Source organism: Pristiophorus japonicus, chromosome 5 (genome assembly GCF_044704955.1).
Source record: "Pristiophorus japonicus isolate sPriJap1 chromosome 5, sPriJap1.hap1, whole genome shotgun sequence".
NCBI lineage: Eukaryota > Metazoa > Chordata > Chondrichthyes > Pristiophoridae > Pristiophorus > Pristiophorus japonicus.
Window position 1 is genome coordinate 39,947,342 of NC_091981.1, and position 25,992 is coordinate 39,973,333.

Sequence of the window (25,992 nt, forward strand, 5' to 3'; positions counted from 1 at the left end):
TCACTGCCTGTAAGAGTGGTGGATGCAGAAACCCTCTTGCATTGAACAATTTCTCCTTTGACTACACTCACTTCCTCCAAATAAAAGGTCTTGCTATGGGAACCTGTATTGGTCCTAGCTATGCCTAACTTTTTGTGGAATAATGAAACATTCTTTGTTCCAGTCCTAATCAGATCCACTCCCTACCTCTTTCTCCAGTACATTGATGACTGTATTGGTGCTGATTCCTGTTCTGGCCCAGAATGCAAAAATGTGATCAATTTTGCTTCAAAATTCAACACCTCCCTCACCTTCACATGGTTCAATCGCTGACTCTTCTCTTCAATTCTTGACTTCTTTAGCTCCATTTCTGGCGATAGTCGACCAATATCTACTATAAGCCCAGACTCCCAGTTACGTTGATTACACTTCCTCCCTCCCAGCTTCCTCTAAGGACTCTATTCCATTCTCCCAGTTTCTTCATTGCTGTTGCATTTCTTCTAATGATGCCATTTGCCATATCAGTGTTTCAGATATATCTTCCTTCCTCCTCAACCGAGGATTCCCCTCCAATGTGGCAGACACAGCCCTTGACCATGTTCAACCCATTTCCCACACTTCTGCTCTCACCCCATCCCCTCCCTCACAGAACCACAATAGGGTTCCCCTTGGCCTTCTACACCACCAGCCTCCATTCAACAGATCATCCTATGCCATTTTCATTACCTCCAGCGTGATGCCACCAAACTCATCTTCCCCTCCCCTTTCAGTATTCCAAAAGGACCATTGCCTCCGTACCACCCTTGTCCACTCTTCAATCACCCCCAACACCCCTGCCCCTGCAAAGCACAGGAAATGCAACACCTGGCCTTTTATTTCCTCCATTCCCACTGTCCAGGGCCCCAAACACTCCTTCCACGTGAAACAGCGATGTAGATGTGCTACTTTCAATTTTAGTATACTGTATCCTCCGCACATGATGCAGTCACCTCAGTGGGGAGACCAGACTCAGATTAAGTGATCACAAGCATGACCCTGAGCTGGTCACTTGTAATTTTAATTCTCTGCCCCACTCCCACACTGATCTTGGCCTCCTACACTGTTTTAATGACGCTCAATGGAAGCTCAAGGAGCGTCGGCCCTCTATATCAGGGGGCCCGCTCGTGGGAGGAGAAGCCTTCCCATTTTCCCCCTACAGCTTCGCTCAACAGCATTTCATCCAAGCCTGGGGACTTATACACTTTCAAAGCTGCTAAACCCCTTAATACCTCGTCTTTCACTATGTTTATTTCATCCAGAATTTCATACACCTCCTCGATAGCAGTATCTGCATTGCCGCTTTCCTTTGTGAAAAGAGACGCAAATATATTTATAGAACATCCTTGCGTTTTCGTTGATTTTACTTGCCAAGAATTGTTCATGCTCTCTCTTAGCATTACTAATATCCTTTTTAATTTCACCTCTGAACTTCCTATATTCCTCCAGAGATTCCACATTTAGCCGGCAATATATGACATAAGCTTCCCTTTTTTTCTTTATCCTCCCCTGTTAAGTCCCTAGACATCCAGGGGATTCTAGAATTGTTATTCCCACCCTTTTTCTTTAAGGGCACATGTTTGGCCTGAGCCTTCCGGATCTCCTCCTTGAATGCCTCCCACTGTTCCGACACTGATTTACCCTTCAAGTAGCTGTTTCCAGTCTCAGTCATGTCTCAACTTAGCAAAGTTAGCTTTCTCCAATTTGGGACTTTTATTCCTGGTCTATTCTTGTCCTTATCCATAACTGCCTTGAATCTGACTGAATTATGGTCACTGGCACCCAAGTACTCTCCCACCGATACCCCTTCCACCTATCCAGCTTCATTCCCCAAAACTAAATCCAGAACCCCCCCCCCCCCCTCCTGTGTTGGGTTTGTTACATACTGACTAAAAATTCTCTTGAATGCATTTTAGGAATTCCACACCTACTATACCCTTCACACTATATTTGTCCCAATCACTATTAGGATGGTTAAAATCCCCTACTATTACTGCCCTATAGTTTTTGGACCACAGAAATTTGCCTACATATTTGCTCTTCTATCTCCCTCCCACTGTTTGGAGGTCTATAATATACACCCAGTTCGACCCATATGGCCTTGTTTGATGATCTCTCGAATAGATCATCCCTCCTCGCAGTTGTAATAGTTTCTTTAATTAATACCGCAACTCCCCCCCCCATTTTTACGCCCCTCTGTCCTGTCTAAAAATGAGAATAATGAGCTGCCAAACCTGCCCCTCTTTCAGCCATGTCTCTGTAATGGCTATGTCATACTCCCAAGTGTCTACCTGCGCTCTCAGCTCATCCGCCTTATTCGCTATACTCCTTGCATTGAAATATATACCATTTAGCGCAGGAAGACCTCCTTGATTACTACTTATTAACCCTTGTTTCCTCTGTCTTACAAATTCACTTTCTACATTCTTGCTTTGCAATTTCAGCTTTACTTCCTTCTCTATTGAATTTGTTCTCAGGTCCCATTACCTTGCCAAGCTAGTTTAAACTCTCCCCAACAGCACTAGAAAAACTCCTCATGAGGATACTGGTCCCGGCTCTGTTGAGGTGCAACCTGTCCGGTTTGTACAGGTCCCATCTTTCCCAGAAGCGGTCCCATTGCCTCAGGAATTTAAAGCCCTCCCTCCAGCCACATGGTCATCCTCTCTATCCTTCTATTCTTGTACTCATTAGCACGTGGCACAGGTAGTAACCCGGAGATTACTACCTTTGAAGTCCTGACCTTTAATTTTTCTCCTAGCTTCCTAAATTCTGCCTGCTTGACCTCATTCCTCTTTCTACCCATGGCATCGGTCCCGATATTGACCACTACCTCTAGCTGTTCACCCTCTCCCCCCAGAATGCCCTGCGTCCGCTCTGTGATATCCTTGACCATGGCACCAGACCATCGTGGAGTCACGCCTATGGCCGCAGAAACGCCTCTCTATTCCCTTAACTATTGAATCCCCTACCACTATAGCTCTTTTATTCTTTGTCCCTGTGCAGCTGAGCCAACCGCAGTGCCTAGGACTTGGCTCTGGCTGTACTTCCCAGAGGCACCAGCACCCTTCACCGGTGCTCAAAAGAGAATATTGGTTGGAAAGCAAGATGACTTTGGGGGGGGGCGATGCAGAAACGGGACTGCACTACTTGCCGAGCGTTCTTCCTCCATCTGGTGTTCATCCACTTTCCCTCTGCCTGCATGCTTTTAAGACATCTTATTGAGACATAGAATTAATTCTTGTAATTAATCACACGAGGCAAGCAGCAACTGGCGACCTTAATTTTAATTATTTATTCATATTTCTGTATTCACTTTGCAAGGCAAAGAATAACTTTATATGCCATGTCATCAGACTGACAAAAATGCATTACAAATGAATTTGCTTAGTTTAGTCAAATAAATCTCATCAAAAAAAAGAAATATTTTCAGTGTAACATTTCCATACCTTTACCAAATAAGGGAATATGCTGACAAATAATTTGAAATTTTTAAGTCCAATAATCTAACTGGCTCACTATACTGTACTCTGAATGAAGCTCCTACAACCTTTGCAGCTTCCAGAACAGAAGCTTAAATATTAACGGATATATCTCACTGATGGCTGCATGCACACCCACTTTTTTTGCATTTGAAAGTGCCAATATCTTTGTCTTTCTCAAGACCATTAAAAAAAACTAATTGTGTTAATAGTGATTAATTGGCATCTGGCAATTCAGGAGACCGTAACAAAGCCAATTATCTTCTCATAGGAATAAACTAAAAGCATTTACAAAAAAAAACAACTACTTTAAAAATGCTCCAATAAACTGCATTCTAGGGCAAGATTATTTTTCAAAGTCATTTTTCTTTAGATTCAGTTAAACTTGTATTTAATCCACTGAACCAATTTGTGTGCACTATTAAACAATCAACTCTTTAAGCAAGTACTCAGCCAAGGACTACCTCCACAGGTCTTGAGTTTAACTGATTTAAATATCTGCATATATCCAGAGAAGCACTGTATTTGCCCATTTTATGCTCCACAACCTGGAGTGACACAGGGTAAAGGAAGTCCCCTTGCAGTGCATTTGCTCAGCATCACTGTTATCAAAGTCCATTCATAAAGGCTGACTCAGTTTACCTCCACCTGCACCCCCCCCCCCCCCCCCAGTATTTACTAATGCTCTGTGGAGACTGAAAAAAAATGTTGGAAGCACCAAATACAGTACTTTTAATGATTCTGAGCATAATTGCTGCAAGGACATCTTCCTATATCACCATATGGGCAATTACAGGAATTCATAGCAGACATTTTTGTAGGTTAAAACAATAAGTTAAATCCATGGAGGTACTCTTAAAAATAACTATTTACTAATATAATTTACTCAAAGTTATATTCTCCTTTAAATACCAAAGTGCTCCTGAATAATTCACAATGGAATTATTTGGACTTGTAGTGATTGTGAATGACTTTAAAGGTATTATTCAGATAACATTGTTATAACAAAATTCACAGACCCAGAATGAATTATTTACACACATGCAGAGTGAAGAGACTATATTCCAGGTTTATAATCTGCAATTAGTTACACCTATTTTGGATAGTGAAGTCACACAGGCTCTCCGGTTAATATTTGTGTGAGCTCATTTTTTTTTTTTTTAAAAACAGTTGCAAGCTCATTAGGGTAGTCAGGTTTAACTATCTGAAAATGGGAAGATACTGTTTACCACAAAAATAAAAACACATTCATGATATACTTTTTTTTTTGCATGAACAGAACAAAAATACATCAGTATATAATCTGTCCCAGCCTGTAAACAAGTGCATTACAGTTATAGATTTTTTTTTAAAACAATTTACTTCAGTTATTTTTCTTTTCTTTATGTAACTGCTACTTCCATACTTTTACAATCCCATCTCGTGAAGCAGTTACAATAAAACCCTGGGTGGTTTGGAAAGCAGCAAGATCTGTGATAATGTCATGGTGCCCAACTGGGAGAGATTCTGGACCTCTGCGGGGTACATCCTCTGATGATCCAACTTTCTGCTTGCTGTGAATTTCCTTTCAAAACATAAATAGATGTTTTCATTTAACTGAAACTCTGAAAAATGTAAAGATTAAATTGTCCTTTTAGTTGTTTAGAAACACTAATTCTATAAAAGGGTAGAGTTAGCCCACTTTATATCGACCAACATTTTTCAAATGTTATCAATTAGCTATTGCACAAATAAACTACTACAAAGGGTCATGAAGCAAAAAAAACACACAAGTGACAAGTCAGTTCCACTATTATTTAAATGTTTTATTACACAGGTATTCACATGTTAGCCTGCATTTTTTTTTTAAAGTACATACCTCTTGAAAAGGGAATTTGGCATAAACTTGTCAACGTGTACAAGAATTTCAAACTTGAGCAGTTACAATTTAAAATATACTGCATCGTGGAAAGAAATAAAGAACTCAGTGCCTTTCATGATCTTAGGATGTCTCAAAGTCCTTCACAACTAATGAAACACTTATGAAGTGTAATCACTGTTGTAATGCAGAGAAACAAGGCAGCCAAGGAATAAATGTTGGCCAGGACATCAGGAGAGCTTCTCTGCTTATCTTCAAAATAGTGTTATGGGATCTTTTATGACAATCTGAGAGAAAATTGGGTCTTCGGTTTAATTTCTCATCCGAGAAACTGCGCCTCTGACAGTGCAGCACTCCCTTGGTACTGCACTTAGTGTCAGCCTAGATTAAGTGCTCAGGTCTCTGGAGTGGGTCGTGAACCCACAATCTTCTGACACAGAAATAATTGAGTTACCACTGAGCCAAGGAGCACAGAAAATAAAAACAGAAAATACTGGAAATGGCATGTCTGTCAACATCTAAAGAGAGAAAATATTGTTTAACTTTTCAGGTAGAGAGGCACTTCTTCAGAACGCATGTCACTTACAACTTATTTCATCAATGTCATTTTTAATTGCCCATTTTCACTCTCTCCTTGTGGAAAAGGTTCTGACCTCCATTCAAAGTCTCTCCTTGCAAAAATGAGGACAGAAAGGCACATCTCATCACTCTCCAGTGCATCCTTTGTGCATTTCTAAACTCTGTTTCACAAGTCTTGATTTTAAACCAAATTAAATGGAATCAAGAATTGGCTCCATCCTCTCTCGGTTTGGGCTTAAAGTAAAAAACATGAGATTTACATTTGATCTTTTCCTGGATATATGTTAGCAATAACTATCTCCCAACAAGCAAGAGTCTAACCACCTCCCTTTGATATTCAACAGCATTACCATCGCCGAATCGCCCACCATCAAAATCTTGGGTGTCACCATTGATGAGAAACTTAACTGGACCAGCCACATAAATACTGCGGCAACAAGAGTGGGTCAGAGGCTGGGTATTCTGTGGCACGTATCTCACCTCCTGACTCCCCAAAGCCTTTCCACCATTTACAAGGCACAAGTCAGGAGTGTGGTGGAATACTCTCCACTTACCTGGATGAGTGCAGCTCCATCAACAATTAAGCTCGACACCATCCAGAACAAAGCAGCTTGATTGGCACCCCATCCACCACCTTAAACATTCACTCCCTCCACCACCAGCGCACCGTGTCTGTAGTGTGTACCATCTACATGATACATTGCAGCAACTCACCAAGGTTTCTTCAACAGCACCTCTCAAATCCATGACCTCTATCACCCAGAAGGACAAGGGCAGCAGGCACATGGGAACACCGTCAGCTTCAAGTTCCCCTCCAAGTTACACACCATCCTGACTTGGAAATATATATTCGCTGGGTCAAAATCCTGGAATTCCCTCCCTAGCAGCACCGTGGGAGTACCTTAACTAAAGGACTGCAGCGGTTCAAGGCGGTGGCTCATCACCACCTTCTCAAGGGCAATTAGGGATGGGCAATAAATGCTGGCCTTGCCAGCAATGCCCACATCCCATAAACGAATAAAAAAAAATTATTGGCCCATCAACATAAAAAAACAACAGCAAAAGTTTATTCTGCAAACCATTGCACCTTTCCATAATGGAACCAGTCATTTGTGGAAAATGGAATCCCTTGAAACAAAGTTTTATTTTTCTCATGGGTGTGGCATGGGTGAAGGAGTGGGTTGATGCTGGGTGTCTCCTCCCCACCCCATCCCCTCCGCCATCAAACCACTACTGCTAGGGACGTTTGCACCCTTGGTGCTGACCTTTATTTTCTTCCACCCGAATCCTAGACCAGTGGTGCCTGCTCTGCCATGCCAGTTTTTCATGCTTCCCTTTCTTCCTATCCCCCCCCCTTAAGCTATTCACACACACTCTGTGTCGTGTGCATATTACTGGACTAGTAATCCAGAGAATGCGAGTTCAAATCCTACCATGGCAGTTTATGAATTGGAATTCAGTAAAAATAAATCTAAAAACTCTGGAATAAAAATCTGGCAAGAGTAAAAGTGATATGAAGCTGTCGGATTGTCGTAAAAATGTAACTGGTTCACAAATGTCCTTTCGGGAAGAAAATCAGCCATCCTTACCCAATCTGGTCTCTATGTAACTCCAGTCCCACATAGTGGTTAACTCTTTGACTGCACCCTGAAATGGCTTTGCCAGCCACTCATACAGTTTCAAACTGCTACAAAATGTATTTCATTTCCTTTGATTTCCCTCATTATGCCTCCTGCTAATATCACTTCTGCCATTTAACCATCTGCTGTTCTCCATCCAATCACTTCATAGGTGATTCTATTTATTTTCTTGTGTGTTTTTCTTTTCCCTTCCCCCTTTCCCTTGTCCTTTTTAAATGCTGCTCATATGCAATATCTTCCTGTCCTGAGGTCTCAAGATGTGAACTGACTGATGTCTGTTTCTCCACAGATGTTGCCTGACCTGATGAGTATTTCCAGCATTTTCTGCTTAAAACAAAATTGTCTTGCTGGATAATGGCCAAGACATTAATTTCATTCTGGCACCAACTCTAGGGTATCTCTGGCATCCAGCAGTGATGCCATCAAACAGGTTAAGTAGCCAGTCACATTGAAGAATTCTTAGACAGCAAATCAGGAAGTAAAATGCACTGATTATCCTACACTTTATATCAATTTTATAGAGAGCAAAATAAAGATTAGGACATACACGAGATTAAGGTAGAAGCTGAAATATCATACAAACTTTAAAAATATATATATTTATATTAAAATCCTATGGAATTTTATCATAATGGAAAAATTTGACATTTCACGAATATAAAATTCGTTTTTCAGGGCCAGAAAGGTTGTTCAGCAGTAGCTATGACTTAGTACACCGTTAAAAACCCAGTTACACCTCAATTAACAAGGCTTAACTTTCTTGTTTTTTTTTTTAATTACAGCGCAAAAGGGGAAGTTCACATCAATTTAAGTGATTTCTAAAGATTGCTTTCTGTGGGAACTTTTAACAGCGCACCCTGTGGAGGAGCAGGAAATCACCGACAGCAACTTCTGGATTTCCGCATTTAACTGCACATGTGTGGACGCCAGAAGTTGCTGTCAGTTTCACAGATAGTTTCGCCGTCATTACAACCGCAAATTATGGGCCAATGTACATGCAGAGGCCAGAGCTTTCACTAAAGTTCTTCGGGAACATTTAATAAGGTTAGGTTTAGTTAGCTGCTTGGTTGGTCTTTGTGTTGTGAATTACAGTCAATATTCTGCATTGAAACTACTTTTGTATACTGCTATTGAAGTGTACGAATCGCCAATTAACATTTTTGAGAGATGGCAATGTTCAGCGAAACCTACCTGCACAACCTCAGTTCCTTCAATTATCTTTCTGTAATACGAGACAGATGGACAATGCAAAGCATCATTTGCACCTCCTGCTACAATATATGATCTCTCTGGGTATGCTAGATCCCAGAACCTGTGGGCACAGAACTGTAGTTAATTTAAATGTAACACAATTATGGTTTGTGAAAAATACTAGTTGCAGAACAACAGTGACAAAATTGGTCTTTGTAAGGTGTTTTCTATAAAAGCAGCTCTCCTGATGTCTCAGTTGGTACCCGAGGGAGGGCAGGAGGGAGAAAAGGAACAACACATTTCAGAGTCTTTCACAACTTCAGGACACCTCAAAGCGCTTGACAGCCAATGAAGCCCTTTTGAAGTGTAATCACTGTTGTAATGTAGGAAATGCAGCAGCCAATTTGAGCACAGCAAGTTCCCAGACACCCGCAATGTGATAATGATCAAATAATCTGTTTTAGTGAGGTTAGTTGAAGGATAGATATTGGCCAGGAAATTGCAGAGAACTCCCCATCTCTTTTCAAAATAGTGCCGTGGGTACATTTACATCCAGCTGGGCGAGGGCAGGACGGGGCCTCGGTTTAACGTCTCATTCGAAATATGCCACCTCTGGCAATGCAGCACTCCCTTTGTACTGTACTGGAGTGTCTGCCAGGATTTTGTGCTCAAGTCTCTGGAGTAGGACTCAAACCCACAACCTTCTGACTCAGCGACAAGAGTGCTACCCACTGAGCTAGCTTACTGAATTAGCTGAACTCCGCGAGGCAGCAATGAAGGCACTCCAACTGAAGTCAGTGTTCTTTGTTGGAGAGAGAAAATTTGCCAGAAATCTCACTACTGGCTGCTTTCCAGTAACTCCTGCTGTAAATGTGTATGTATGGTCATCAGGTGAGGACATGATCTGATCAGACGAAGTTCTGATTCACCTGTGATCAGATAGTCTACGGACACCCAGGGGGGTGAAATTGGTCTTAATAGTTGTAGCATTGAAGTCAGTGGAAAAGAAAATCGCACACGGTGCAAAACGGGCTGCCAATTAGTTATTGCCCAAGAGCAATTTCACTCCCCTCCCCCACCCAGTCTAGGTGCACACAAAGAATTACTATTTGATACAAGAACACAATCAATGTTTACAGAACTGTACCATGGAAAAAAGTCAACGACTTCAAGGAGGTGAAGGGTCAAAATTGGGGAAAAGGTTAATAAACAAAAAACCCTCTAAGGTTGCAAAATTTAATATTGAGGTACTCATCAGGGCAAACTAGCATTTTAAACTTTGTGTAATTCTGGAAAATAGTAAAGTTCAGAGATTCTCTCCACTCTGGACAGAGATGATCAGTATAGTGTTGCAGATGTGTTAGCATCAATTATTTGCTATGCTTAATTTTACATACTACATAAGCAACGTGCCTAATCTGCCATCAGGTCTGATCACATGTTTATAAAGAAGAAATTCTCACAAGCTGTTGTAGATTTTAATATATAACCAGCTGCTGGCATTAAAGGACAAATCTGACAACTATTTGGAAAAAGATTTAATGCAGTACTCAAAATAGTTCATTTACAGGATGAGGCAGATGAGCAAGACAGTGCACTGGAAATTGAGAACGATGGAGGTAATGGGCCAGATTTTGCTGTCAAACTAACAGCGCTCACTGTTATTTATGCGTAAATGGTGCAGCAACTTGTCAAAGGTATTTGGTGTATCCTAGCTCATTTATCCAGAAATTACCAACAGCAGTGCCCCAACTCACACCATCCAGTTGTTTTTTAAATAATGCTATGATTTTTGCCGATGCTACCCTGTATGATGAAGTCCCTCCTTTGCACACCTAAATAGGCCTTTTGCTAGTTTGAACCTGTACTGCCCTCTTGTCCTACTGTCATGGTCTAATGTGAAGCAGTGTTCCAGATTTCTATACAGCCATTAATCTTATACAAGTCTATGAAATCTCTCAATGACTTCCTTTCGAGGTTAAAAAGGCCAAGGAGGTGGATTTTAACCCCCCAAAATTGTTGGATTTGGTTCGGATGGAAGGTTGAAAATCTAAAAACCTAAAAAAGGAACCCAACTCTCCTCGAACCTACTCAATTCTAGTTTTAACGGAGGTGGGATGAAGGGCGGGTGACCAATCCACTCACAGGAGGCTGAATGGTCATTTAAATATTTTACTGAGGCTGAGTGCCTTCATTGTAACAGTGATTCTATTGTTAATCAGTTGGCTGGGTTTCCCTGGCCTCAGGAAACCTGACAAGTGAAAGGAGGCGAGAAGGGCTCAAACCATAAGGCAAGCACCTTTACAGCACTACTTGTGGGCCAGGAGGAGCAGGAATGTTTCCTCCAGACCCAACAAGCTTACCAATAAACTGCACCTCACGCCGCAATCAGACCATCCCGACCATGATCAGCAACACCCCCGCCCCAACCAAAATCTGTCCCCACCCCCCCATAATTAAACCCCCTCACCACCAAACCCGGCCGCTCCCGATCCCCCATGATCTCCCTCACCACAAGACCTAACTGCTCTCAGCCCAGCTCGGATGCGGCCTTGTGCAGCAGGCTGGCTGAAGGCTGGATATCTACAGAAAAAATGTAAAAAACTGCAGAACGTTTGGGAAACTCGTACTTCCGGGTTTCCCGACCTCAATAGTACCCCCACCCTGCCCCATCTCTGAGGTAATATCTAGTTTCATGTTTCTGCAGTCTTTCCTCATCACGTAGTGCTAGGGACCAACTTTGTGGCTTTTCTATGAATTATCTCCAGGGTTTGGATGTCTCCTTCGTGCTTCAATGACCAGAAATGGACACAGTGCTCAAAACGTAATCTGACCAAAGCAGTACAGTTTAAGTATGACTTCCTTGAATTGTACTCTACTGTTTTGGTTATGTAGTTCAGCATTCTATTTTCTCTGTTGATTGTTGCTCTGCAGTGGTTGTAAATGTTAAACACAGAGTTTATTAATAAGGACATAAGAAATAGGAACAGGAGTAGGCCATACGGCCCCTCGAGCCTGCTCCGCCATTCAATAAGGTCATGGCTGATCTGATCATGGACTCAGCTCCACTTCCCCACCCGCTCCCCATAACTCCTTATTCTCTTATCGTTTAAGAAACTGTCTATTTCTGTCTTAAATTTATTCAATGTCCCAGCTTCCACAGCTCTCTGAGGCAGCGAATTCCACAGATTTACAAACCTAAGAAATTTCTCCTCATCTCTGTTTTAAATGGGCGGCCCCTTATTCTAAGAGCATGCCCTCTAGTTCTAGTCTCCCCCATCAGTGGAAACATCCTCTCTGCTCTAACATTTCTAGATCTCTTTATTGTTACTAACTTTAGCTATTGAGACAGAATTACTGGAGTATGTACATTCACCATATGTAGCACTTTACATTACATTTCACCTGCCACTGTTCTGCATATTTTACCCAACTCATTTTGCATCCTCAGATTCAACAACCACCCTTCCTCCATTCCAGTGGGTTAGCTTTTGGAGATTTAAATAATTTGTATTGACCTTCTGAAATCAAATAATTATTATAAATTAAAAACAGAGAAATCCCAAATTTGATCCTGGAGGCATCCGCTCAGTACTCACACACCCACCCACCCCTCCAAAAAGTACAGTACCCATTGCTTCCCAATATTCAGCCAATTTCTTATCCATTCCCAGGTGGGGTTTCACTGGGAATATCACATGCTCAAAAAAAGTCAATGAAGATGGCCAGTCTTGAATCCGTGTGGCTGTTAGTCATCAGGTTAAAATACAGGTACACTTAATAATTAGTTCTATTATTTACAGCTATGTGAGGCTGATGCATCTGTAGCTGCCCGTTCCAATTTGAAAATGGGTTCCACTTTATCTTTCTTCAAAACTAACAAGAATGCAAAACTCAGCATTCAATTCCTTCATACTAACACATCACAAATCTAATTCCTCGTTCTTCTTAATGCCCTAGAATAAATACCATCCTTTCCAGATTTTCTTTTGTTTTTAGCTTTTAGGCTGTCTCGGACCTCATTTAAATCAGTCATGTTGCTTGTGCCTTCTCTTTAGGGTTGTCAATTCTTCCTACTGAAGTACTGAAATAATTTTTTGCAGTTATGTTTAAAGGGGTTGAATGTTGAAGATTAATAAGTACAAAATTTGTGTATGCAAGTCTTGAGAAGATGGAAATATATACAAGTGGAGGGTTAAACATTAAAATGTAGATTTAATTAAATATTAAGCTTAAAATAGCAACAGGAGAACTTCTAGAAGGTTTAAAATGGAGAAAATGAAAACATAAAAATACAGCAGATGCTCTTGAAGGTGTAATCAGAATGAAAAGAGGAAACTGGTAAAACATATTACAATGGTCATTGAAGGAAAGAAACAGATTTGTTGAGGATATTTGCAACTAGAAAAGCATTAAAGCAGGCCCCACAAAGATGACTGATGTGGGCAGGGCTTGGATGCAAACTACATGTTAGAAATGTTTTTTTTTAACCCCCCACAATAGTTTGCACCATAGGAAATGTTTGTAGCTTTGCCATTCCAGTAATTTTATGTAAACTCAGTGTTCCATTCGCCAAACACAGAAAATCTATTAAAAAAAAAACACAAAATCTCTCAAGGAATTCATAAAGCTATTCCAAGTAAAATATCTGACTTCCAATAAAAATACAAATTTTACACACTCTGCTATAGTGGTCCCCATGTAGAAAAGCAGAAATATTATCGTAGCTTAGAATTACAGGAACAAATATAAGTAGCACCTTCATTTCATGCAGTATGGATGATGCTAGATATATGTGGGCATATACCGTTAGCCACTTGAAATACAAAAAACATGCTATTTTAGGTAATACCAAATAAACTCTCCCTTTCATTCCAATTCTATTCAATAACTACCCAAAGTACATCACCTTATCCTCATGTCTGACCCAGCAGTCAGTAGCAGAGGATTTCCATCAGCTGGGCTGCAGTATATTCCATGAACACTATGTGCTGAAGGCTAAACATTGAAACAAAAAGAATACATATATATTAATAAAATACAGACCTTCAACTTGCTCAGCTCACCAACTACAAGGCAATAATCCAGCCTCTCTTATAAACAAATATAGTAATGTCATCTATAATTAAATAAATACTAGTTGATCTACCATGGCATTGCGGGAATTGAGACCAAAAGCAAAGCTAGTGGGTGGGCAGATAATTGAACCAATTTTACACCAGTCAAAAATGTCTTTCTCATCTTCCCCATGGCCTCTCCGAGGTTATCTCATCCATGAAACCCACCTCCTGCTCTCTTGATTCTCACTAGACTACTGACCTACCCTTCCTGGCCCACATGCTAGCTGATATTCTAAATGGTTCCCTCCCCTTAGGCACTATACTCCTACCGTACAAAATTATCACCATCCCCTTCCTTAAAAAAATATCCTCAACCTCTCCCTTCTTCCAATGGGCCTCATCCCAACTTCCCTTTCCTCTCCAAAATCCTTGAACATGCTGTCACCTTGCAAATTCATGCCCATCTATCAATTCCCCTTTGAATTTTTTCAATCAAGTTTCTATCCTTGCCACAGCACAAAAAACAGCCCCAAAGTCAAAAACAACATTCTTGGTGATTGTGATCATAGTGCATTATGCCTCCTCGTCCTCTCTGCAGCCTTTCACAGTCAATCGCAGCATCATCCTCCAACATCTCTCCTCTGCGTCCAACTCAGTGGGACTTCCTTGGCTTGGTTCCACTTTTACCTACCAAAGTCAGAGAATCACCAACAAAGGCTTCTGTTCCAGATTGTTAATTCTGGAGTCCATGAAGGTTCCTTCTTTTTCTTGATCTACATGATGCCCTTTGTTGACATAATCTGCAGATATGGGGCTACCATCCACAAGAATCAGTATTCACTCAAATCTACCTCTTCATACCTCTCTCAATGGCTCCACTGCCTATGTGCTGTCATCCATCTTGAATAAGCCGCAATTTCCTCCAATTAAACATTCGAAGGACCAAAGTCGTCGTCTACGGACTCCCTGCTGCAAATTCTGCACCCTTGCCAATGACTCCATGCCACTCCTTGGCCACTGCCTCAGATTGAACTAGATTGTTTGCAATTTCAGCATCCCATTCTACCCTGATCGGAGCATCCAACCTCATATCTTCTCCATCATAAAGACCACCTACTTCAACCACTAAAATCACCTGCCTCCACTTCTACCTCAGTACATCTGCTGCTGAAATACTTATGCATACCTCTGTCATCTCCATACTTGACTATTCTAATGTTCTCCTGGTCAGCCTCTCATCCTCTATAAACCGGAGCTCATCCAAAACTCTGCTACCCATATTTTATCGCACTCGCCCATCATCCCTGTCCTCACTAACCTAGATTGGCTCCCAATTTCCTATCATCTCAAATTTAAAGTTTCCATCCTTGAACTTAAATCTTTTCATGGCCTTACCTATCTAACTTCCTCCAGCCCCCAAACGCTGAACCCTCCGTTGCTCTGACTTTGGCCTTTTGTGCACCCCCCACACTTTTGCCCCAACATTGGTAGCTTTTCCTTCTGCCGCCTAGACACCACGCTCTGAAATTCACTCCCTAAACCACTCTGCTTCTTCAATTCCCTCTCCTGCTTTAAGACTCTACTTAAAACCCATCTTTTCCTCCTAACACTTCTTCTTTTGCGCTGCACATACTTTTGATTATGCATCTGTGAAGCACTTTGGGGTATTTTTCCATGCTTAAGGCACTATATAAATGCAACATGTTACTATTGTTATAACATTTGCCTTTAACTGGAACATGGACATCGATCACTGGAGGGAAGTGGCAATATTCACATAGTAGTAGACAAACTCCAATTTTTTCAGCAATGCTCAATTGTAACTTTTTTTGTCAAGTTTTTCAATGTGTACACACCATGGACAGACATATTCCAGCTGCAAAGTTATGGATATATTGCATAAAGGGCTGAATGGAGTTCAATCTAGAGCACTCCTCTTATAAAGTTCTTCTATGTGGAGGTGATGTTGCATTTCCAGAGGGAAGAAGGAATAAACTTACAATACCTCCTTCGAGCCAGAAGCTCCTATAAAGAACATATATATTTTTTTAAACTTAGCTAAGTTATGGTAGAGGAGGATACAGGAACGAGCACTTTACCTCGACTGCAAGGGCAGGGAGTAGTACTTTTGTCCTTAACCTCGACATTAACAAATGGTTGAGAAATCAATCTACTATGCAGGAGGCAGAAAGAAGAATTAACCTGAACTAGAAGTATTCTTAAGCTTTGAAGTTATAGCCACAAACCTGCATTTCAGAGAGAGGTGGGGCACTGCTGGCCCAAAGGGTGAATCGCCTGTCTCCAGTTTCCATGTCCCACATTGAAACTTCATTATTTCCTTGGACAGCTGAACAGGAATGTCAAAATAAATGAGAAGAAAGTGTGATGACCACTTTTCAGCATGCTAGGTTCCCATATTTACAATGACACAGTATAAATTAAATGCCTTCCAAATAGAAACATAGAAACATAGAAAATAGGTGCAGGAGTAGGTCATTCGGTCCTTCTAGCCTGCACCGCCATTCAATGAATAATGTTCTGAATTTTTCAACTGGCCACAAGACAAGCAAGTGGATTCCAAATGTTAATTTAAAATTTTTCCCAATTAATTGTGAGTGGATATTATTTGAACCACAGAATTTAATTGGGGAAAAGAGGAAACAATGGTAATATTACTGTTTTCGTCAGATGACAGAGTGCATTGTAGCTCCAATACATGGTGCTATGAGAGCTTAATGTGAGATTACACCTCCTGTTTTCCACTCTGCTAAGTGTTCTGATATGTGTCTTGGTCCTGTGGAGAGGTGCTGGTGGAGGTCGGGCCGGGAGGGGAAAGAGAGAGAGGATGGTAAAGGGGTGTTATCATTGGAATTTGATTATGCATATTTTAACACCTGAGTCTAGAAGACCTAAATAGAGCTGCAGAGGAAGAGAAATTTTCCTTTTCCTGGTCCGATATGCTTCAATTGTTACTACCTTGAAAACACACTAGATTTCCTGCTTGGAGCACAAATGGGAAATGAGAGCAATCCTCGCTTCTTCACTGCAAGAAATAACTCAGTTTCACACACCTGGTCTCCATTTTTGAAATTGGGCATTACCGCGAGCAATATGAAATGGGTGGTAGTGATAAATCTCGCTGACCTTCTGCCGTAAAATGTCGCTGTCCTTAGCAACAGCATGGCAATGCTAGTTCCCGTGATTTAGAAGGTCAAGGGCCATCATGACATGCGCAGAAGAGGAGACAGAGAGAGAGGGAGCCGAGAGGGACTGAAGGCGTGTGTGGCTGTTGTGGGAGGCACGAGGGAGATTCACCAGCAGCAAAAAGCCTACTAAGCACCAAGACATAGTTGGCACCGAGTTTTTGACCAATAAACAATATATATCATGGAAGGGATGGTGAAGGCCCTGGAGCTGGTAGCCAGAAACACTGGTCGCAGAGGGCTCCCAGTGGTCCCAGAGCACGGCACTGCACCCCAAGGTGCTGCAACATCTTGCTTCTGGCTCGGATCACGTTCCCACCTCGGGACCGTCCTCTCCCGTATCCGTCCAAGCAGCGGTTCGGTTGTCATCCCCCCCCGTCCCAATGAAGCATCATCTGAGGTGTTGCTCAGCCAGACGGCTTGGAGTCAGGAGGGGAAGGGGTAGAGGTAGGGAGGAGAAGGTGGGGGGGGAGGGCTTGGGAAGGGTTGTTTTTTTTAAAACCAGAAATAGTGATGACTTCCGACAACTGTTCAGTTTAAATGTTTTTTATTTAACAAAACATTGTTGCGCATTGGCTCAGATTGCTGCACCGTTACATGCTGATAATTTCTTATCAAAGGGTAAAATTACACTTAACTTCAATCAATTTAAACTTTGACTGTCACCAAGGTAATGCCCATCATTGATGTATGACCTGCACACCCAGCAGCGTGTCAGCCTTGTAAATACCACCAACGTTCTTTCAGACAAAGCGCTCATTGATGGGCTCCTGACATAAAGCTCTTGCAGCTATCATGCTACCATGAGCCCTTTCATGCGATTTACAGGGGGGAGGAGGCATGGCTTCAGCGTCAGCCTGATTGTGTGGGCTGATGTCAGCATCCGCCTCCTCGTCCTCCTCTTCCTCTCTCTGGTGAGGTGGACTGTCAGACTCATCAGGCAATTCTTGTCCCCTTCTGATAGCCAAGTTGTGCAGCATGGAGCACACCACCACAAATTGAGCTACCTGCTCAGGGTGGTATTGGAGCTCGTCTCCTGAGTGGTCCATGCATCTAAAGCACTGCTTAAGCACTCCAATGGTTTTCTCCACGATATTGCGAGTGGCTCTGTGGCTCTTGTTGTATCGCCTCTTGGCTTCGGTGTGGGTGTCACGCAGGGGTGGTCATCAGCCAGGTGGCGAGGTCATATCCTTTGTCACCAAGCATTCAGCATTGACCTTGTGGCTGATTGTTAAACAAGTCAGATATACTGCTCTCACACAGGATGTGAGTATCATGGATGCTGTCTGGAAATTTAGCATTCACTGCCATTCTAACTTGCTGGTGGTCGACAACGAGTTGGACATTCAGGGAGTGGAATCCCTTGCGGTTCCTGAAAACTTCTACATCCTGAAAAGGTGCCCGTATCGCGATGTGCGTACAGCCTATTGCTCCTTGCACCTTGGGGAAGTTTGCAATTCTGGAGAATCCGAGAGCCCTCTCACTCTGTGCCTCCCTGGTCATAGAGAAGCTGATCACGTCCCTCCTGCGTGCGTACCGGGCTTCAGTGACCTGTTTAATGCAGCAATGTGTGGCATGCTGAGACAGACCGCAAATGTCACCAGCTGAGGCCTGAAAGGAACCCGACGTGTAGAACGACAGTGCCGCGGTGACTTTGACTTCAACAGACAGTGCAGTACTGATGGTGCTGGCAGGCTGCAGATCTCCCCTTATGAGCTGGGCTACATAAGAACATAACATAAAAACATAAGAAATAGGAGCAGGTGTAGGCCATACGGCCCCTCGAGCCTACTCCGTCATTTAAGATGATCATGGCTGACCTTATCATGGACTCAGCTCCACTTCCCCGCCCGCTCCCCTTAATCCCTTATCATTTAAGAAACTGTCTATTTCTGTCTTAAATTTAGTCAATGTCCCAGGTTCCACAGCTCTCTGAGGCAGCGAGTTCCACATATTTACAAACTCAGACGAAATTTCTCCTCATATCTATTTTAAACAATTATTTTGCTTCGGTCTTCACAGTGGAAGACACAAAAACCATGCCAAAAATTGCTGGTCACATGTGAGACAATCACTATCACTAGGGGGGTAGTGCTGGACAGGCTAATGGGACTCAAGGTAGACAAGTCCCCCTGGTCCTGATGAAATGCATCCCAGGGTATTAAAAGAGATGGCGGAAATTATAGCAGATGCATTCGTTATAATCTACCAAAATTCTCTGGACTCTGGGGAGGTACCATCAGATTGCAAAGCAGCTAATGTAACGCCTCTGTTTAAAAAAGGGGGCAGACAAAAGGCAGGTAACTATAGGCCGGTTAGTTTAACATCTGTAGTGGGGAAAATGCTTGAAACTATTAAGGAAGAAATAGCGGGACATCGAGATAGGAATAGTGCAATCAAGCAGACGCAGCATGGATTCATGAAGGGGAAATCATGTTTAACTAATTTACTGGAATTCTTTGAGGATATAACGAGCATGGTGGATAGAGGTGTACCGATGGATGTGGTGTATTTAGATTTCCAAAAGGCATTCGATAAGGTGCCACACAAAAGGTTACTGCAGAAAATAGAGGTACGCGGAGTCAGAGGAAATGTATTAGCATGGATAGAGAATTGGCTGGCGAACAGAAAGCAGAGAGTCGGGATTAATGGGTCCTTTTCGGGTTGGAAATCGGTGGTTAGTGGTGTGCCACAGGGATCGGTACTGGGACCACAACTGTTTACAATATACATAGATGACCTGGAAGAGGGGACAGAGTGTAGTGTAACAAAATTTGCAGATGACACAAAGATTAGTGGGAAAGCGGGTTGTGTAGAAGACACAGAGAGGCTGCAAAGAGATTTAGATAGGTTAAGCGAATGGGCTAAGGGTTTGGCAGATGGAATACAATGTCGGCATGTGTGAGGTCATCCACCTTAGGGAAAAAAAAAAACAGTAAAAGGGAATATTATTTGAATGGGGAGAAATTACAACATGCTGAGGTGCAGAGGAACCTGGGGGTCCTTGTGCATGAAACTCTTTTAGGAGTTAACAGAAAAACATTAAACCGTGCCCCCCCGATAAATATTGGTCAGGACACACGGGATAATTCCCTTGCTTTTTTTGGATGGGAGTGGGACATGAACCCACAACCTTCTGACTCAGAGATGAAAGTGCTACCCACTGAGCCACAGCTGACATTAGCTCCTTGTGCATGAATCCCAAAAAGTTAGTTTGCAGGTGCAGCAGGTAATCAGGAAGGCGAATGGAATGTTGGTCTTCATTGCGAAAGGGATGGAGTACAAAAGCAGGGAGGTCCTGCTGCAACTGTACAGGGTATTGGTGAGGCCGCACCTGGAGTACTGCGTGCAGTTTTGGTCACCTTACTTAAGGAAGGATATATTGGCTTTGGAGGGGGTACAGAGACGATTCACTAGGCTGATTCCGGAGATGAGGGGGTTACCTTATGATGATAGACTGAGTAGACTGGGTCTTTACTCGTTGGAGTTCAGAAGGATGAGGGTTGATCTTATAGAAACATTTAAAATAATGAAAGGGATAGACAAGATAGAGGCAGAGAGGTTGTTTCCACTGGTCGGAGAGACTAGAACTAGGGGGCACAGCCTCAAAATACGGGGGAGCCAATTTAAAACCGAGTTGAGAAGGAATTTCTTCTCCCAGAGGGTTGTGAATCTGTGGAATTCTCTGTCCAAGGAAGCAGTTGAGGCTAGCTCATTGAATGTATTCAAGTCACAGATAGATAGATTTTTAACCAATAAGGGAATTAAGGGTTACGGGGAGCGGGCGGGTAAGTGAAGCTGAGTCCACAGCCAGATCAGCCATGATCTTGTTGAATGGCGAAGCAGGCTCGAGGGGCTAGATGGCCTACTCCTGTTCCTAATTCTTATGTTCTTAAATGAGCAGCCCCTTATTCTAAGATCATGCCCTCTAGTTCTAGTCTCCCTCATCAGTGGAAACATCCTGTCTGCATCCACCTTGTCAAGCCCCCTCATAATCTTAAACGTTTCGATAAGATCACCTCTCATTCTCCTGAATTCCAATGAGTAGAGGCCCAACCTTCTCAACCTTTCCTCATAAGTCAACCCCCTCATCCCCGGAATCAACCGAGTAAACCTTCTCTGAACTGCCTCCAAAGCAAGTATATCCTTTCGTAAATATGGAAACCAAAACTGCACGCAGTATTCCAGGTGTGCACTCACCAATACCTTATATAGCAGTAGCAAGACTTCCCTGCTTTTGTATTCCATCCCCTTTGCAATAAAGTCCAAGATACAATTGACCTTCCTGATCAATTGCCGTACCTGCATACTATCCTTTTGTGTTTCATGCACAAGTACCTCCAAGTCCCACTGTACTGCAGCACTTTGCAATCTTTCTCCATTTAAATAATAACTTGCTCTTTGATTTTTTTCTGCCACGGTGCATGACATCACACTTTCCAACATTATACTCCATCTGCCAAATTTTTGCCCACTCACTTAGCCTGTCTTTGTCCTTTTGCAGATTTTGTGTGTCCTCCTCACACATTGCTTTTCCTCCCATCTTTGTATCGTCAGCAAACTTGGCTACGTTACACTCAGTCCCTTCTTCCAAGTTGCTTATATAGATTGTAAATAGTTGGGGTCCCAGCACTGATCCCTGCGGCACCCCACTAGTTACTGGTTGCCAACCAGAGAATTAATCATTTATCCCGACTCTCTGTTTTTGTTAGTTAGCCAATCTTCTATCCATGCTAATATATTATCCCCAACCCAGTGAACATTTGTCTTGTGCAATAACCTTTTATGTGGCACCTTGTCAAATGCCTTCTGGAAGTCCAAATACATCCACTGGTACCCCTTTATCAACCCTGTTCTTTACATCTTCAAAGAACTCCAGCAAATTTGTCAAACATGACTTCCCCTTCATAAACCCATGATGACTGCCTGACCGAATTTTGCTTTTCCAAATGTCCTGCTACTGCTTCTTTAATAATGGACTCCAACATTTTCCCAACCATTGATAACTGGTCTATAGTTTCCTGCTTTTTGTCTGCCTCCTTTTTTAAATAGAGGCATTACATTTGCAGTTTTCCAATCTGCTGGGACCTCCCCAGAATCCAGGGAAGTTTGGTAAATCCACATCCCTGCCACTACTTCTCTTAAGACCCTAGGATGCAAGCCATCAGGTCCAGGGGATTTATCTTGGGATTTAGTCCCTTTATCTTACTGAGTATCACCTCCTTAGTGATTGTGTTTGTGTTGTGTTAAGTTCCTCCCCCCGCCCCCCCCATAGCCCCTAGACTATTCACTGTCGGAATATTGTTAGTGTCCTTTACCGTAAAGACTGATACAAAATATGTAATGAGTTTCTGCCATCTCCATGTTCCTCATTACTAATTCCCCGGTCTCGTCCTCCAAGGGACCAACATTTACTTTAGCCACCCTTTTCCTTTTTATATACCTATAGAAACTCTTGCTATCTGTTTTTATATTTTGTGCTAATTTACTTTCATAGTCTACCTTCCCTTTCTTAATCATTCTTTGCTGGGTGATAACCTCTTTGTGGAAGTGCAGTCTCCGAAGGCAGGTGGTGTCGGGCAAGTTGAGCTACGACGGCTTCTCCATGTACTTGCAGGGGGGGGGCAACGTCTGGTCCTCCTCATCAGTCTGGCACGTCTTACATTGGGCACATAATGCTGTGGAGCATACCTTCTGCCATCTCGAGTCTGCAGCATGTAATTGGTCGTCGAGAGGGTGAGAAAGGACAGGTCCCATTGCAATAGCTCTCTCTTCCACCAATTGGTCACAGGCAATGAATGTCCCGACGAAGACACCTATTAAATTCCAATCGGTCACAGTATGGTCAAGATGTTTGTGGAGATGTTCACATCAAATCCAACGACCTCCAGAGTACATCCGAACTCCCGAGGTTGAAGCACAGCAGCCTTTTAAAGGATGAGACATGTATTGTAGAACATGACGTCCATAACGCTGTGATTAATTCTGGTTAGTTCCACTTTTTCTGGGCGCTTTTTTTGGGGCGAGCGATATTGTGGGTGACGTGTGCGAGGTGGTGAAAGTGACGCTGTCGATCTCATGGCCACTAGTTTCGGCAAATGTGATCTTTACAACAAAAAAAAAGTGGGCGGGTGGTATTATTGAATCTTGGCGTTAATTCCACGTGGAAACGAATGCTGGGTGATTTTATGGGGGTTGATTTCGCCCATTCTGATGATTCTGTTCAAAAAAAGTGGGTGGGCGGTATTATTTTTTTCCCAGCGTTTCGCACATGGGGAAAGTAACGCTCGCCGATAAGTTTCCATTTTGTGGCTAAATGGCCAATATACGGGCGTTATACGTCATTTCAGTAGTAAAATGGACATTAAGTGGGCGTTAAGCATGCAAAAACGAGGAAACTAGCCCTATATGCCTATGTATGGACAGCAATGTATAGGTTACACTCTAAAATGTATTAAACATTAAAATGAAATTAAATAAAAATTGGGAGGGGGTGGGGTGGACCAAAACTAATAAACCACAAGTAACCTGAATGATGCATTGATTTTACCTGCAATGACCCATGACTGGCAGAGGGGATGCATAAGCAGACGTCGAATGCGAGCTCTGGCTGGGTGACAATGACTTGAAATGGGTAGCTGAAATCTCATATCCCAACAAGCCATAGTGCCATTACTTGTACCTTTATAAAAGAAACCAATTACAAAAATAAATACAGCAAACCATACAAAGATCTCCACTTTAAACCCTAGAGATTATCGCTTACTCCAAAAATACAATTTCTGATAAGTATTTGTGTTTGACTGCAAAATAAGCCGAATAAAATTTAGCTACAAAGTTTTAGCAGTTTGCATTGTTTAATTACATTTTGCTAACAGATTTATTTTCCTGAAACACACTATATTACATAACAAAAGCAGTAGAAACTTGTCAAATAGACTTGGGAAATAATATTTACCTATACATAGCCAGCATTGATGTATATCTACAGCAAAGGAAGTTATAAGTCCAAGTCTCAAATCATGCTTTAATGTCCAGGCGTTTGTCGATGACCTCAGGTCCCAGCCGACTAAAGAACCATTTACAGTTGCATACGCTAAAACAGACTGAGCACCTGCATTAAAATGATGAATGTCCACCACACAGCCATCTTCTTTCTGGTCCAAAGCTCTTGGAAAACAAGAACAGAAATAGGTTTGTGAAAACATGAATGCAATGGTTAGTTACTTATGGTCAATGCTACGTAACATACCTTTAATACTTACCAAGATCTCTGATTTTGTAATGAAATTGTTTTTTGAACCAGAACTGTCTCGTCTGATATGGAGATCATACACGTGTTTATAAATTACACAAATGCTTATCCTTCAATGCTAGGTCCCACTTTCAAAATTGGGAGCAGTTAGCATAGCAGAATCAACGTCAGCACAAATTCAAACTCTGGATACAGGATAACAATTTTATCGAGCTTACATTTACAGTGGTTGCCAGATAATTATATTGCATCATATGTTAATTCCAATTTATCTTTCCAGCAAGGACATGAATTTAAGCACAGCTATGAATGTATAATTTTAGTTCATGGAAATGATACACGTGTACTATTGCTATTCTCAGTAATGCAATTATAAAAAGTTAAACTAACACAACCATAACTTTAAATCAAAAGAAAACAATTTGAGGTAATTTAAAAAAATGTTGATGAAAGACAAATGAAAGACAAATTATTCATCCAGTTCTAGCATTCCTAAATTAATCAAGTGCACAAAGGTACAGTAAGAGCCCAAGCACATTCTCTTAAGTGCCATATTCAACTTGCAACTCAGAACAAAGAAAGCTACTTTAATATTCAATTGTTAAATGCACACTACATGCAAGCTGTACAGAATTATGAATAAGAAAATAGAACAATGCAAGAGAAGAAATGCATTTTAGTAACAATGAAGTTGCCCAACAGAGTTAGCTGTTGTGCTGTTAACAAAGCTGCAGGAAATATTTAAAGAGTTGGATGGGATCAGTAAACATTAATGAAAGTTGTTTTCTCATTAAAGTGTGCCTGCATTCAAAATAAATATTTAAAAAGGCCATTAATCTGCACAAATAACAGGAAACAGTGCAGGTTAAATCCATAATTATGTACATCTACTTATAAAAGGGGCCTAAGAATTGGCAATAAAAAACAGAAAATGCTGGAAATGCTCAGCAGGTCAGGCAGCATCTGTGGGGAGAGAAACAGAGTTAACGTTTCAGGTCGACGACTCTTCGTCAGAACAAGAATTGGCAGTTTCCCTTAGAAATCACAGGGCTACATACAATGTTGAGTTAATGTGCACATCTAATGGGTTATAGGATAATTATAACTATAAATGAAGGATTTTTTTTAAAGCAGGAGCATTTTGTGTTAAATGAATCAAATTTTCACAAAGGTATATCATGAGGGTCCATTTCTTTCTCTGGTGTCCTAGTTTTACACAGCTGTTAACATGTTAAGCAAGGAACCTTTGTGTCCTATTGTAATGCAGTTATTTAAGCAATGCACGACTGAAGAAAATTAGCTCCCTGATAAAAGTGCACAAAGATATGCATAAGCAGAACTGAGGGGTTAACCATGCTGAAGTCAGGATTCAAAAATATCAGTATTAAATCAGTGTATAAAAACCTAGCAATTCAAAATCTGGCATACATGTTACAGGTGTAATGGTCTTCCTTTCTGTGGAGAAAAAGATAATAAATCACCATAGAAACATTATCCACCAGAACTTGTACCACCAGCACCTCAAACTTCCTTATTTTGGTAGTTCCAGGCGCCTGTGAAATACCATAGGCTGGTACTCATTTTACCTTCAGTACTTTCACACTATTTTGATAAGAATCTGGATTTTCAGCTTTTTGCGATTTTGCCCGTTTCCAGGCGCAAGTTGTGGCGAAATCAAAATTTTAGCGCTGGGTTTGCGTTAGAACGTGCAA

The 25,992-nt window shown here is 41.8% G+C and overlaps 1 protein-coding gene across 2 annotated transcripts in view; it reads right to left on the minus strand.

The window, feature by feature from the left end:
- Positions 1 to 4,160: 4,160 nt before the first annotated feature.
- Positions 4,161 to 25,992, minus strand: part of pik3r4 (phosphoinositide-3-kinase, regulatory subunit 4) — a 110,152-nt gene continuing 88,320 nt past the window's right edge. The window contains exons 14-20 of one of the 2 annotated variants that reach the window (XM_070880549.1): positions 25,709 to 25,735; positions 23,984 to 24,195; positions 23,576 to 23,707; positions 16,069 to 16,169; positions 13,672 to 13,760; positions 8,763 to 8,883; positions 4,161 to 5,058 (exon numbers count right to left, since the gene is read on the minus strand). In XM_070880549.1, the coding sequence (XP_070736650.1) occupies positions 4,888 to 5,058; positions 8,763 to 8,883; positions 13,672 to 13,760; positions 16,069 to 16,169; positions 23,576 to 23,707; positions 23,984 to 24,195; positions 25,709 to 25,735 (853 nt within the window). In that variant the 3' untranslated portion in view covers positions 4,161 to 4,887. The remainder of the gene's footprint in view (positions 5,059 to 8,762; positions 8,884 to 13,671; positions 13,761 to 16,068; positions 16,170 to 23,575; positions 23,708 to 23,983; positions 24,196 to 25,708; positions 25,736 to 25,992) is intronic. The other variant, XM_070880550.1, reaches the window with a different exon arrangement.